At 36.5% G+C, this 16,289-nt stretch overlaps 1 protein-coding gene across 2 annotated transcripts in view; it reads right to left on the bottom strand.

Annotated features, from left to right (window-relative positions):
• Csmd3 (CUB and Sushi multiple domains 3) overlaps window positions 1-16,289 on the bottom strand; it is a 976,611-nt gene that overhangs the window by 204,523 nt on the left and 755,799 nt on the right. For both annotated transcript variants that reach the window (XM_041637611.1, XM_041637612.1), the window contains one exon: window positions 7,448-7,564. In XM_041637611.1, the coding sequence (XP_041493545.1) occupies window positions 7,448-7,564 (117 nt within the window). The remainder of the gene's footprint in view (window positions 1-7,447; window positions 7,565-16,289) is intronic.

Here is a 16,289-nt window from a genome sequence, read left to right as displayed (position 1 = left end):
TCTGGCCAAACTATTAATAAATTAAATTAAATTTTTGGTACTTGTAATAAGCTTGACAAATTGGGACTGCGATAGATCTTTACCCTCAATTAAAATAATTAATATAACCAAATGTAAAATAATATAAGGTCTTCAGAGACTGAAATTCAATATCCAAGACTTATCAGAAAATATGAGGCAGTTAACTTTACAATTTAACCACTTTACAGCATAATGTGTGTATTTTAAACGTCTAAGTAAATTAAATCTCCAGGTACATTGTGAAACAATTCCATGTCCTTACTATTTTAGAGATCTATTGGCAATTTTCTTAAAATTATTGAGCACAACTAATGTTAAGCTGATAAATATTTTGCTGCCATTGATTTGATACATATGCTCTTCTTATTGCCTATCCCAGTAGCCTCTCAATCTCCACATTTAATGACAGCACAATACATTCTCTACAAAAGAAGCTTCAAGCCACCTTTATTAAAGCTCTTTTATGACCAAGCTACTGCAATGGCCTCTTCGGTGCAGCCAAGAAAATACAGGCTCCATTTTTTTTTTTTTTTTTGTGGTACACAGGTTTAAAAAATCACGCTTTATAACATCATTCTACAAGTATCTTCATTTTTCACAGTTATTTGAGACATCCTGATATTCACAAAACTACTCACCAAAGAAAGAGAGGTTCTACTATCTAGCAAATTGAAGAACATTGTCTCAAACTAAGAATTATTGAGAGTTATCTTGTCTTTCAAAGACTATATCATCATCACACCCAAATACTGACTTTCTGAAATGGAAACCATTCTTATACGCTAGCCAAACCTATTCCCTCTGTCACAACCCATAAATGTGCTGCACACCCTTTTACGTCCTCATGCCTGTACTGGTAGTCATAGCCTTACAGGAGATCGCCTACTCTGAGTACCTCTAAACAACCTAACTTCCTTGGGATAAACTGAGTGACCAGCAAAGCAGTGTGTGTTTCCTCTAGAGACTGTGTGAGTATTACTAGCACATATGCCTGTTATATCTGGACATCTGCTACTTCAATACATTATTCATTAAACTTTTGAAAAGGGCCAGTATAAAGAGTTGAGCCAGTGTTTTTTTTTTATTTTCTGTTTTAAGATATTATGCACTTGTGAAGAGTTAGTGTGGTCTGTGCATTCTTGCATATCGTGGGACCATTGCCAAAGGTCTGTTCTTATATTATTGTTCATGGCAGCCCTTTTCCTCTTTTTAAACTTGCTCTTTATTAGGTAGACATCTTTAGAAATGACTTCCCTTATAGATGCCCAATATTTCAATTAATCAAAATCATTCATACTTTGTCAAGATATCCACATACTGAATGGATAATTGATACGCATACATGATAGGGACCAGAGCACTCATTACACCTATCACAAAGAATGATGATGACATTTAATGAAAGTTTCACCTTCCTTGCCCTTTGACCACTATATACATGGTGTGGCATATGAGTGGACACATATATACACATTATTGCAAAAAAATAACTATAAGTAAATAAATAACTGTAAAGACAGTGTAAAACTTTAATTCTGAAGCATAGATAATGGCATAAGAAAAACAAGTTTTTGTAATGTTAGGATTCTTGCCAGAAAAAAGAAATGCATATATAGCAAAAGAAAAAAAATGAAGATGTGGAATGCTATTTAAAAGCAAACAAAAATCTCTAATTAAAATCGAAACCAAAAACTCTTTTTGGCTGAAGGCAGCATCACAACCTTGTTATTGAAATGTTGGGGTAAGCAAGATAGTTAATGTCTTGGGGCTGTATAGTGAAACTCTGACTCCAGCAATAGAAGCAACAAAAAGGTTCACACCTGCAGCCATGCATGAAAGATTTTTTTTCTTTTTTTTTTAAATTTTTTTGTTTTTCTTTTCTTTTTTTTATTTATTTATTAAAGATTTCTGCCTCCTCCCCGCCACTGCCTCCCATTTCCCTCCCCCTCCCCCAATCAAGTCCCCCTCCCTCATCAGCCCTAAGAGCAATCAGGGTTCCCTGCCCTGCGGGAAGTCCAAGGACCACCTACTTCCATCCAGGTCTACTAAGGTGAGCATCCAAACAGCCTAGGCTCCCCAAAAGCCAGTACGTGCAGTAGGATCAAAACCCCTTTGCCATTGTTCTTGAGTTCTCAGTAGTCCTCATTGTCTGCTATGTTTAGCGAGTCCGTTTTTATCCCATGATTTTTTTTAAGAAGTAGACTGAAGAAAACTCAGATGATTAAAGGTTCGGGAGGCTGAAGCATGGGTAGGTAATGAAGAGCTGGAGCCAGTGGTCCAGTAAGAGAAGAAACATACATTACCTGCCCAAGGGAAGATTTTATACCCAGTTCCTGGATCTCACCCTCAAAATCTAGCCTAAAGGTGACATATGTGAAGAACTATAAGTCAAAGCAGGATCTTTCATAAGACATAACTTTGTAGAAATCTGACCAGAAAATTAAGTCAACACATATAGTATACTCAAGATATTTTAAGAATTAAGAATCTCGCCGGGCGGTGTTGGCGCATGCCTTTAATCCCAGCACTCGGGAGGCAGAGGCAGGTGGATCTCTGGGAGTTCGAGGCCAGCCTGGTCTAAAAGAGCTAGTTCCAGGACAAGAACCAAAAGCTACGGAGAAACCCTGTCTCAAAAAAAAAAAAAATAAGAATCTCTATAAAATTTCAAACAAAGTTTTTAGTCTATATAGTGAATACTTGCTATGTTACTTATGTGGTGATTAATTAAGTTTTCTACATAAAATTATGCTAATCTAAGTTATACTTTACTGTCTTTATTAAATATTGCCTCCAAACTGATACCAGTGCAGAAGCTCAAAATATAATCATGCATGGAAAGGTGATCTTAGAAGATTTAAATGGTTAAGAAGCAAAGTGGTATGAGATTGATTTAAGTGCACCCTAAATAATGGTTATCATTATGATCCAACAGAATGATTGTCAGACAGAGAGACAGGGTCCTGAAAATGTCTCATTGAGTTGAGTGTAACAGTTACTCATCTATCAGTTCAGAAAGTCAGGGATTGCTTACAGTTAGCACAGACAGGAAGATGTTTTGCAGGAGCCTGCAGGGTGTACGTGTCTTCATAACACCTAACTTTCAAATGTCTAGCCTCTGGAACTAAGAGAATTAATTTTTATTGCTTTTAGCTACTATGTGTGTAGCACGTAATTCCAATAGCCTTTAGGAATTTATGTACCATGCTTTACAGAGAATGCCTCAGAAGGAAGAAGATTGTGACTGAGAGGAAATAAAGTTTGGAAAATAGACACAGATGGTGTTTCACTAGCACCAGGTAAAGCTAATTCTGTGTGTTAGTCAAGGTTATGTAAATTATTCTGTTTCATGAAAACAAATACTCGTTTCCTTAATTTCTGTCTTCTCCATACCTAAAGGATTTTGTTTGCAAGCTACCTGACTCATATCTTTAGTTTTGTATTTTACTCATTGATATTTACAATAAAAATGTTAGTGTCTGTCATTTCAAGAGAAAGTTCTAAAAACAACACAATCAAAATCAAAACAAAACTTTAATTTTTTGATGCAGTTGTCAATTATCCTAATTTCTGCTTGATTTTCCAGCTGATTTTTTTTTTAGAAAGGACATCCACATTTTCTAACCAACTTTACTAGCTCTACTTTCCTGATTATCTGATTTACTTGGGTCCTGATGTTCTGTTTGTTATATGTTTATATTCATAAATCACTTTCTGTTTTACCATTCTAAGAGTTCTTTCAGCCTCTACAGTATTTCACCTGCACAGAAGTCAAAATAAGAGCTGGGTTCCATCGTTTATCACTTAATAATGCATGAATAACAAAGAAACCAAACTGTAAGAAAACAATAAAACTAATGATTAAAAATTGAAAGAGAAAGAAAATTAAAATACATTTTGCTAATAACTGTATCAATTCCAAAGTAAAATAAAATAGCTTAATATATTATAAAACAAGAACAAAACAGTAGTAAACTATCTAACTAATCAAGAATTGTTATTTTTTTCATGGAAATAGGATTGTAATCCTAGAGTGTAAATATTGATCAAATGAGCAAAGATATGAGGTTCAAAGGAAAATCAATGAGGTTTCTGGAAACTTTTTGAGTTGCCATTCTTCCTACCCAGAGATAAAGAAGAATATGTATTTAATGGGACACAATCTGCTCCCAAAAAGCAAAGTAAAAATTTGTACATAATTATCCTAAGTGAATACCAGGCAAAAACAAATAAATGAACAGCTTCAGAAAACACACACTGCCGGGCGGTGGTGGCGCACGCCTTTAATCCCAGCACTTGGGAGGCAGAGGCAGGTGGATCTCTGTGAGTTCGAGGCCAGCCTGGGCTACAAGAGCTAGTTCCAGGACAGGAACCAAAAACTACGGAGAAACCCTGTCTCGAAAATTCAAATAAAAAAAAAAAAGAAAAAGAAAACACACACTGATGAGACTCATCTGGTGTCATGTGAAGTAGTTGTCTTCCTTTCCTTACATTGAAAAAAAACCTGTCATCGTAGACTTATTGAGAGATAGCATGGCATATGTAAAGTCATGTAGATGATCTTCTATGAATAACATAGAATATGCTCACTGTTAAAGCTTTTATGTATGAATTTTCTCTAAGAGTAACTATTTCAAAATTTTTGTCAAAAGGCAGTTTCTACAAATGAACTGAGTGTACTGGACAGATAATGTGCTAAATGATTTACAAGTCAAGTTCTATGAGCATTCCCATATAAAAGATAGAAAAGAGGGAACGATCATAAGTTGAAAGGAATGGAAGGAGTCGAGAAAAATGTGAGAAGTGGTACGTGGTAAAGTGATAGCAAAAGGCAATAAGAAATAGCTCAATGCAGCGATAGCAGCGAATTACGGGGAAGCAAGAATGGGAGCAGACAGAGGTAAAATAGGAATGTGATTTGCAGGGAACCACTGACTTTTGCTTAATCATCTCACACTAAGGAGTTAGAAACACAGACAGGAAGATGTTGATTATGGTGGTTTAATTCCAAAGCTGTTCAATCAACTGTTTAATTCCCACAGTAACCTCTGAGGCACAATTGGAAAAGTTGGATAAGTACATGTTTGAAAATCCAATATTTATTTTCACAACTTAACTTTTGATGTCTTAAATAAATAATAAAAATGATTATTTCATTTTAAGCTATGTGACTTTTAAGAGCTAGTTGACTGAATATGTAGGTCACTTGATTTCTTGATCTCTTTGAGGAAGAAGGAGGGCTGGAGGGTCTTCCATATGAAGGTGAATGCAAATGAAAATGTGTTCATGTGTTTGACTTTATGTTAAGGATTTACTCACATTGTTAAGTTTAGTTATACTATAATCTCATGATTTAAACAGTGATCATCACCAGTTTTGGAGATGAGAAAAGTAATTCTGGGCTGAAAATGTGATTTTTTTTCCCTAACAACTCCAACAGACATGAGTTGTTGAGCTGAACCTGAACGCAGAAACCAGGCACTAAACCATCATTCTCACACCCAGTGTTTCTGAGGATGGTGCTTAAGAAACATACTTTAGATACACACATCTCTCTTCCTTTTTCCAGTCCTTTCCTATGGACTGAATCTCAATTTCACAAATAAAGATGCTGGGACTTAATGATATTATGAATTTTTCTCAAAGAAAACAAAAGGGGTTAAATTAAAATTAAAATGTTTGGAATATATTGAACATTTATAAAATAAAACTATTTTTATTAATAGGCCAACATATACTTTAGTTTATCTACTGATAACTTGAGATTCAATTCCCTCAATTAGTTTTAAAACCAATCTTGTTTATCACCATATGGAATTATTTGTAAACTAAGGGGATCAAATTCAATTTGTATTAATCTGCTAAAATAAAATTATGTTAATTAGGAATATATTAATTGATTACTATTTCAATCAACTATTTTTTTTCTCTTATGAAACATATACAAACTATTGTGAAATATCTCCATGGTGACAAGCATGTATAAATTCCAGAAAATAAAATGAGGAATTTTTGTATTTTTAACTATTGTGGCCACAAGTCTATCAATAATGAGACTATAACAGAGATGATTAATAGCTTTCCAGAGAATTTTGTGAGCCATGCCAATTTCTGTACAATCATTGACAGGTTTCTCTCAATGGCCATGTAATAGTTTTTGCATGTGGGATCCATAAAATTCCATAAGGCAGAGGATGATCATGATCACAAAAAGGCAATGACCCACACAAAAAGGATTATGTTCTTTCTAAAAGGTCACTCTTCTCAACATCGAAAAACTCAAACTTGTTAAAATCGATCTTGAATGCTAGGTTGAAGAAATACTTCACACAGTACTGAAATTGACATCTTGTTAATGCTCGAATAGTAGCACTATCACAATGATAAAATGAAAAGATAAATACTTCCTGTCTGATGGCCCTGTTCTCAATTTAGTGGAAAGTCTTAGACTAGTTATAGAGGAGGAAAGGAGAATGTATGGGTAGTATCTGGTTTAAAGAAATTGGACTGGAAGCATCAGCTTATTATGTATCATCAGCAGAAATATTAAGTTGTTGTCCAACAGTCTCTACTGATAAAATCCATGATCTTCTGTCAGAATACTGGATGTTCTAGACCCAGATATTCATGATGATTACACAAAAAAAAAATTCTTTGTCCATACAGCAGAATGCTGTCAATCTGAATTTAGGGGAGTTTATTAACTTTCAGCCACTCTCCCTCTATTTACTGCTCCTCTTTGCCTAACCATGCATGAACAGAGCTTAATCTGAGACAGCTCCAGCTGGATCTCAGATCCAAAACCATTATAAGCCCTATCGGTGACTTCTAAGACCCACAATCAATCATGGGAATGTTGAGATTGCAAAGGACATATTTTATTCTCAGTGCTAATATAGAAAAGAGTGTCAGGTAAATAAGAGGATCTGAAATGTTCCTTGTTGCCATTTTATAGTTGTTGTTCTAGAAATTATGTTTGCGAAACCAAAACACTTCAACTCTGGGAAATGTGTTCATGAATTATAAGCCTCATATATGTTTTATAAATAATTCTGTTACTGCTGCAATAGTTACAAGTTTAAATTTATGTACATATTGCAGAGCAGATTTTGTTATCTGCTCCAGTAATTTTTCATTTTATGAAAACCCAATATGAAGGCACTTGCAAGGTTACTGGATGTTCTTATTTTTAAAAATTAAAAACAATCCTGTTTTCATTTTTGTATTGTTGTTCACCTGTATACTTGACTGTTATTTCAGATAAAATAAAATGACCTCAGTATTAATACAAAGCTACCACCTAAATGACTGCAGAGTAAAGCACTTTTTGAGCAGTAAATATTCTCATGAAAATTGTTCAAATACCATGTAATGAAAATCAAACATGTCTAGAAATGAAAGAATTCACAGTGAGTTGTCTCTTACTTACCAAACTCCTTGGGGACTGCTATAGAATAGACACAATTGTGGTCCACACTGTAATTTTTGGGGTAGTTTGGTGATAGGACAGTGCCTTCTGAACCTGTTGAACGACTTCCACAGGGTGCTGGTAAATAAAAATGATAAAATATTGTTTTTATTTAAAACATTAGAAAACTTAAAAGAGGAAAATCTTCATGATCTATAGGAAATTCATTACTGAATTTAAAACACTAAAATTTATTTTCCTTACATATAGAACTATCATCAGCATTAAATATTGAAATAAAGTATATATAAAATTTAATGAGCAATGAGATTTACTCTCCTCAAAAGCAAAGCAATATAACTGTTATAACAGTTATTTCTAAAAGTAATAATGATAGCCTTTCATTTATTATCTCATAAAATTAATAATATCATAACAATGAGAAAACACATATGTGTGGAGGAGAGGAGCTAGGTATTGAAATGTTATTCAGTTACTCAGGCTCCATAATAATTACACTGCTCGCAAGTGTATTATTTCTATACAGTGGAATGCATGATGTTACAAGTACATTTCCTAACTCTAAGCCAGTGGTTCTCTAGCTGTGTGTTGCATATTAGAAATCCTGTATATCAGATATTTACATTATGATTTGTAATAGTAGCAAAATTTCAGTTATGAAAGAGCAATGAAAATATCAGTGGTTGGGCCAGGCAATGGTGGAGCACGTCTTTAATCCCAGGACTCGGGAGGCAGAGGCAGGCGGATCTCTGTGAGTTCGAGACCAGCCTGGTCTACAAAGCTAGTTCCAGGACAGGCTCCAAAGCCACAGAGAAACCCTGTCTCAAAAAAAAAAAAACAGGAAAAAAAGAAAGAAAAGAAAATAGTAGTGGTTGGGTCATCACAACATGGGGAAATGAATTAAAGGGTTGCAGCATTGGGAAGATTGAGAACCACTGATCTAAGCTGTCTACTCCCCCCCCCCCCATCTTTATCTGCCATGAAGGCAAACAAGTCCATGGTTCCCTGGCACTGACTCACTTAGACCCAATTTCACAAAAAGATGAAACTGAAAACTTCTGATAAGTTAATAAGAAGTGATTCCAATGTTAAATGCAGAAGATTCCCTAGGGTTCATAGAGAGGATCCAGCCATTTCTGGTCTGGTACTCAGAGGAACTTAAGCACCTACTAAACAGCCATACATTCAGGAGAGCTGATAGTCTCTAAGCAAGCAAACAGGCTGAAAAACACGCACAATAAGAAAAAGTAGCTAAAACATGGTTGGAGATTACACCAAAGGTTCTTGGTTAGCTAAAGGGAAGCAATGCAATCCCCATGAAAATCCCAAAAAAATTCTTCACAGACCTTGAGAGAATAATAATCAACTTTATATGAAAACAAAAAACAGGATAGCCAAAACAATCCTATACAATAAAAGTACTTCTGGAGGCATTACCATCCCTGACCTTCAAACTCTATTACAGAGCTACAGTAATGAAAACAGCTTGGTACTGGCACAAAAACAGAGATGTTGACCAATGGAATCGAATCAAAGACCCGGATATTAATCACAAACCTGATTTTCTACAAAAGAGCTAAAATTATACAATGGAAGTAAGAAAGCATCTTTAACAAATGGGTGCTGGCATAACTGGATGTCAACCTGTAGAAGAATAAAAATAGATCCATATCTATTACCATGAAGAAAACTGAAGTCCAAATGGATTAAAGACCTCAATATTAATCTGACCACACTGAACCTGATAGAAGAGAAAGTGGGAAGTAGTCTGCAACACATTGGCACCGGAGACCACTTCCTACATTGAACCCCAGCAGCACAGACAATAAGAGCAACAATGAATAAATGGGACCTCCTCAGACTGAGAAGCTTCTGTAAAGCAAAGGACACTGTCACTAAGACAGAAAGGCAACCCACTGACTGGAAGAAGATCTTCACCTACCTTGCATCAGACAAAGGTCTGATCTCTAAAATATATAAAGAACTCAAGAAACTAGACATTAAAACTCTAATTAACCCAATTAAAAATGGGGTACTGAACTGAACAGAGAATTCTCAACAGAAGAAGTTCAAATGGCCAAAAGACACTTAAGGTCATGCTCAACCTCCTTAGTGATCAGGGAAATGCAAAGCAAAACAACTTTGAGATATCATCTTACACCTGTCAGAATGGCTAAAATCAGAAACACCAATGATAGCCTATGCTGGAGAGGATGTGGAGTAAGGGGAACACTCATCCATTGTTGGTGGGAGTGCAAACTTGTGCAACCACATTGGAAATCAGTGTGGCGGTTTCTCAAGAAACTGGGAGTCAACCTACCGCAGGATCCAGCAATTCTGCTCTTGGAAATATACCCAAGAGATGTCCAGTCATACTACAAAAGCATTTGTTCAACTATGTTCATAGCAGTACTATTTGTAATAGCCAGAACCTGGAAACAACCTAGCTGCCCCTCAATAGAAGAATAGATAAAGAAGGTGTGGCACATATACACTTTAGCATTCTACTCAGTGGTACAAAACAATGACATCTTGAATTTTGCATGCAAATGGATGGAAATATAAAACACTTTACTGAGTGTGATAACCGAGACCAAAAAAGATGAATATGAACCTTCATCTGGTGATAGATGGAGATAGAGACAGAGACCCACATTGGAGCACTGGACTGAGCTCCCAAGGTCCAAATGAGGAGCATAAGGAGGGAGAACATGAGCAAGGAAGTCAGGATTGCGAGAGGTGCATCCACCCATGGAGACGGTGGGAATGATCTAATGGGAGCTCACCAAGGCCAGCTGGACTGGGACTAAAGGCGCATGTGATGAAACCGGACTCTCTGAATGTGGCTGACTTTGAGGGCTGACTGAGAAGCCAAAGACAATGGTACTGGGTTTTGATTCTACTGCATGGACTGGCTTTGTGGGAGCCTAGTTTGTTTGGATGCTCACATTCCTAGACCTGGATGGAGGGGGAAGGACCTTGGACCTCCCACAGGGCAGGGAACCCTGGCTGCTCTTAGTACTGGAGAGGGAGGGAAATGGGAGGAAGTGGAAATTTTTAATAAATAAATAAGGGAAGCAATAAAGAAAGTATGTTGCAAGTTCAGAGAAAATAAAGTTCAACCAAAAAGAACGGCTTCAAATGGCTAAATGTTACATACAAGTAGCAAATGAAAAAAAAAAAAAACAACAAAAAAAAACACCCTTCATTTTCTTCCCCATACCTATGGCCTCCATACTGAAAGAGTTTTGCAAAACCCATAATCCTAGAGGCTCTGCCTCTTGCTCCTTTTTATAGTGTTCCCTTTTTCCTTGCTGGGCTCTGTCCTGCTTACATGCAAACTCACCGGGCAGCAGATTCTGTAAGTCTTTTATGGTGTATCTTCCCAGGGAAAGGATATGAGTTCGTGAGAAAGTTTATTTTTCCTCACCTGTTATCAATATTGAAGTTTAATAGTCTGCTTCTTAGCTCTGGCTTCATTTATCTAGTTACTTAAAATTTTTAAATACAAGTTTCTTAGAAGACAAGAATGCTATTGGAAATTTGAAGAGTTGATATCTGCATCATGAGATTTCAGATATTCACTGATTTTTTTTTTTTGTGTGTGTGTGTGTGTGTTCTTTTTTTCAGGCATCTGGGTTCCTTCGGCCCCATCCTAGGAATCTGAGCAAAGCTGAATTTAGTGGAAATGAACTAATCTTTTTGGCAGAGAAATTTTAAGGGAGCAGAGCATTCAGATAGTTCTCTGAAGGTAGCTGCAATTATTAAAGAGGTCAGAGACCTCCTGCTCTATAACTATGACAATAGGAAGATGGCCACAGAGGATGGAGCAAGTTTAGCCAAAGGGGGCTGGATTAGTCATCTAGCCTTCAGTATAACTTGGTAGTGTTGTCCATGTGGTATTAGCTTTGCTGGCCTCGTTTTAGAGAACAACTGAAACCTGGCTGTATATGGCAGGGTTGGAATCCCTGCAAGAGAACCCTGATAGCCTAGTGTGTGTTTCCAAAGACAGTAGAATAGTTATGTGTCTCAAGAACTGTGACAGTTTGAAAAGGCCAAACTTTTGATGAATTTCTAGTCAAAGCTTAAAAAGAAGGCACTGGGACTTGTTTCTACTGCATGTACTGGCTTTTGGGGATCCTAGTCTATTTGGATGCAAAGCTTCCTAGGCCTGGATGTGGAGCGGGCTTGGACTTCCCACAGGGCAGGGTTCCCTGCCCTCTCTTAAGGAGGTAGGGGGAGGGAGGAGAGTGAGAAGGGGAGTGGAAGGGGAATGGGAGGAGGGGAGGAAGTATAAATTTTTGAATGGAAAAATAAATAAAAATAAACTGAAAAAAAAGAAATATTTTTAAAAACTAACAGTTTGTATTGATCCAGCTAGTGTTTGGTGATTTCATTTATTTGTTTAAAATATTTAATAAAAGCACATTGATAATTGGAGTAAAATAACAAATGCAAAAATTTCGAGAAACAGCACATTGACTTGGTGATAGTCAGGAAAGGGTTCCTAGCTTTCACCACCCCCTTATCAATTGAAACGAGAGTAGTCAGGTGTAACCTTATTTCAGCCCTGATAACCTTACTTGTCTGCGACTGCTGTACGTGAGAGAGCAACTGAAGAACAAATGGTGGGTTGCACGTTTCTTTTCTTCCTGATTTTAAGGTGCTCTAAACTTAAAATAATAATTTGAATTTACACAGTAAGAATTCTTATTTTTATATTGGGGGCATGAATGAAAGTGATGTCTTTTAATTCATGGTTGAGCCCTGTGACTAAGTCAGGAGTGAATGTTCTGGCACCCCACGTTTTCTGTGCCAATCAGCTTGGATTTGCTTCATGTGTTCTATTTTGCATAATAGAAATGAAGGGCTTTGACTAAAGTTTTCATGTATAAACATGAAGGGTTTCTGTATGGATGTATGAAGATGACCTCTTCATGTTCTATGGCCACTAACTACAGATCCTGGAAATTTCTCGAAAGCCTGTGTTCTTCGTTTCTTACAGTCAGCTTGACCAAATGTGCAGCCAATGAAGCCTAAGCTAGCTCAGGTAGGCAGTAACTGTGAAGCACGTGATCATATAAACCAGGGGAGATTACACTAACAGAGATCTAGTGTGGTGGATCTGCTTTGTGCTTGTCCAGGATAAATAGACTTCACGAAGTCCCCAAGTATTGTTCTCTCCCATCTCTACATGTTCACAGCTCTAGTTCAATTTCTTCACAGTGGTGAAGTCAGGGAAAGGGCAGCTTTTGCGTTCCTTTGTCTTAACAATCAGAAGATAAAACGGTATATGAAGAACTTTTTATCCTTTCCTTAAACTGACTGTTTTTTTTAAAAGAGCTTGTAATTATCATAAGACTTCAAACAGGAGGACTCAATTGATCCTCATTTCAAATTAAGCTATAAAATTATATTTTGATGGTATGTTATTAGATTCACAGAAGGAACTAAGCAGGGCTTACATCAACACACATAGGGGAAAAAAGGGAAAAAAAATGAAGCCTGCATGGAATTACACCAGGCCCTCTGTGTAACATGTTATGGTTATTAGCGGGGTGATTTTGTGGGACTACTAACAGTGGCAGTGGGCATAGCTCTGACTCTCTTTCCTGCTCTTGAGACTCTTTTTCAGCCTATTGGATTGCCTTATCCAGCCTCAATATGAGGGCTTTTGCCTTATCATATCGTATCATATAATATATCATATCATATCTTGTTTTATCCTGACTGACTGCCATGTCTCTGAGGTCTGCTCTTTTCTGAAGAAGAAATGGAGAAGTGCTGGATCTGAGGGAGAGAGGATGAGGATCTGGAAGAAGAGGAGGAAGGGGAAACCGTGGTCAGGATGTATAGTGTTGAGACAAAAATCTGTTTTCAATGAAAAAAAAAAGTCACAGTTCTGTGCTTAAAATGTAGAAAGGAGACAAAGAAGAAATTGCTGTCCTTTTTACATGATATTGTATTTCATGTATTTCTAAGGATGCTGTAAAACCCTTCGATGATAGAAACTCCTTCTCAAATTGCATCTTATGCAACCAGACTTCTCCAGAACACACTTATCAAAGCAACACATTGCTTTTGCTGAAATGCACCATCTTGGCCACTGTCCTAGTGTTTTTATAGCTAATTATAATTAATCATTACTTTGCAGGACTGGAGAATTATATTTTGCGTTTACATACAAAGCCAAATTATTTTATGGATGTGCATATTTAAATTCTCTTTCTGAAACGGGACATTATTCTTTTTCTCTCTCCTAGACTCAAGGTCAAATAAAACACTGGTTTGTTGTTTATGCCATAGGACCATTTATCAGCTTCTATCTTTTCCCCATTATCTGCTATAATTCAGTCTCTCAACAGTTTCTACATGGCTATTTCAATCACCAGTATGCTTTCGCCTGTTATTGATTTTTCTAACATGCAATTCTTATCGTGGCTCACATTTTTCTGTAAGAACAGTGTAAAGTAAAAAAAAAAAAAAAAAAAAGTTCCCTATAACTACTAAGTAAACTTTAATTAGCAAGGTGAGACTGATGAGAAATGATATCCAAAACGTACAACACGATTCTATTTAGTAGGAATCATACTAGAAAAATCACCTAAGTCCAAGTCAAAGTCCAAATAGGTCCTTTAATATCCAACCATACACAACATTGTTTTCTTCCTCTGATGCCACCTCCATTTTTTTGCTATTCCTTTGGTTACTGGGAATCACTACAGCTTTGCACTAGGGGTTCCTGCAATACGGAAGGTAAGTAGCTTTAAACATTTGAGAATAATCAATAATATAGTGTTTAAACACGAGGGCTGTGCAGATACTGGATTCCACTAAGGGAACTGCAAATCCATGCCAATTGAAAGTAATTAATCCATACTAATGTTGTATCCATTTGGGACTACCTCCAGTGAGTGTATACAGTCATCTGCATGGTTTAAATTCTGTTTATAATTAAAGATTTTTTTAAAAACTTATTTTTTTTATACAGCATATTCTGGTCATGGTTTTCTCTTCCCCTAGCCGTTCACAGATACTTCCCTCAACCCAACAATTCGAAGCCATTTTTTCTTTCTCTTTCTTTAAAAAAACAAGTAAACAAAAAGTCAATTCAACTAAATAACACTAACAAAGCCAGGAACCATGCCTAGATCCTCCCCTTCATACACATACACACACACACACACACACACACACACACACACACACACACGAGGCACAGACAGAGAGACACAGTCATACACACAGAAATGCACACACAGACATACACACACAGGCACACACACAAACATTCAGACACAGGTAAACACACGCAGACATACACACAGGCATACACACAAAAATACACACACAAGTACACACACATACACATACAGACATGAACACACAGTCACACACATACAGACTTACACACAGGCACACACACAGACATAACACAGGCATTCACAAAAACAAACCACAAAATCAAAAACCAGATGTACTAAGTAAAATGAACTTAGTATCAAATGATCATGTACCTATGATTGTTGTATTCTTGAATTGTACATGCAGTGAAAGAGCAGACAAGAAAGACACAAACAAGGCTGTAGTTTGTCATGCAATGAAGAAAGCTTTCACTTGTGCTTTAAACAAAGACATGAGTGTGCAAGAGAGAACAAGTGTCACTTTGCCACAGCGTGACTTAGAATAGCATACCATTTAAATGGAGAGACACTTCTGGAGTGTTTGGGTATCTTAGAGACCTCATAATACATGCAGCATAGCCTCAAGTCGATGGAAATTTCCTATCTATCTCTTTAGCTGTGTAATGTATAATTTATTGTCAAATATACTGTGTAATGAAAATTATGATATATAAATTATTCTCAGAAGGTACTTTGAAAAGTGAAGACTTTTTACAGGTCACAAAGGAGCCGTGCACTATATTAAATCAATAATTTACTAGCTGTGACCTGTGATTCTTCAATTTGAAAGAAATGCTGTACCTTACAAAACCGCTGGTACACTTCTCATAAATTACGTATGCCCTGATATAGCCTTATTGAATGTCACAAAGTATAAATCCTCCTGTGGAACACATTTGAAAGTTAGCGCCCCATGGAACATTGTTTTACAATATAAAACCTCTCCTGACCCTTAAGCTGTCTGCTGTGAATTTTAACACAGACAGCTATGTGAGAATCTCCAAGTATTCAGATATCCCTTTCATGGCTTAGTTTATACCTCCTATATAAACCTAAGTGTTTCAATTTGCTTACCTGCCTCAGATAAATGCTTCTAATGGTGTGTTCTCTTTGCTTTAACTCCATAAAGGTGAAAACCACTTTTTAAATTATAATTATACTTAAATTAAGTTTAGCTTTTATTTGCCACTACATTTTTGGTATAATCTCATATATTTATCCATATAAAGGAAAATAATATTGCTGTGAGCTTTTCTTAGCCTTGTTTATTTCAGAAAAGAAGCTGAAATCATTCTCCATCCCCTTGTAATGATTTTCTTTCATAAGTTTATACTTTCTCAAATATCTACTTTGTTATGCCTATGCATATATTGGGGTGAGAGGCACATGGGTAAATTAAAGTGCCTACAGAGTCTAAAGATAGTGATTTTTTCCCCAGAGATCTTAAGTTACAAGAGGATATGGGCAGCCCAGTATGGATTTCAGAAACAAAACATGGGTTCTCTGCAAGGAGATCTTAACTGCTGAGCCATCACTCTAGCCCATTATATAACTTTAATAGTAATTTTTCACAACGTGGTAATTACTGGCTTATAAGCAACTGTAATGGCTTAATATGTAAACTCAACAGGCTTACCCTCTACATATGTCACCTCACT

The sequence above is a fragment of the Microtus oregoni genome, unplaced genomic scaffold (assembly GCF_018167655.1).
Source record: "Microtus oregoni isolate MIOR12 unplaced genomic scaffold, Mior012 000053F_ref0000044, whole genome shotgun sequence".
NCBI lineage: Eukaryota > Metazoa > Chordata > Mammalia > Rodentia > Cricetidae > Microtus > Microtus oregoni.
The sequence above is the reverse complement of the archived record's forward strand: the minus strand, read 5'-3'. Positions and strand labels throughout refer to the sequence as shown.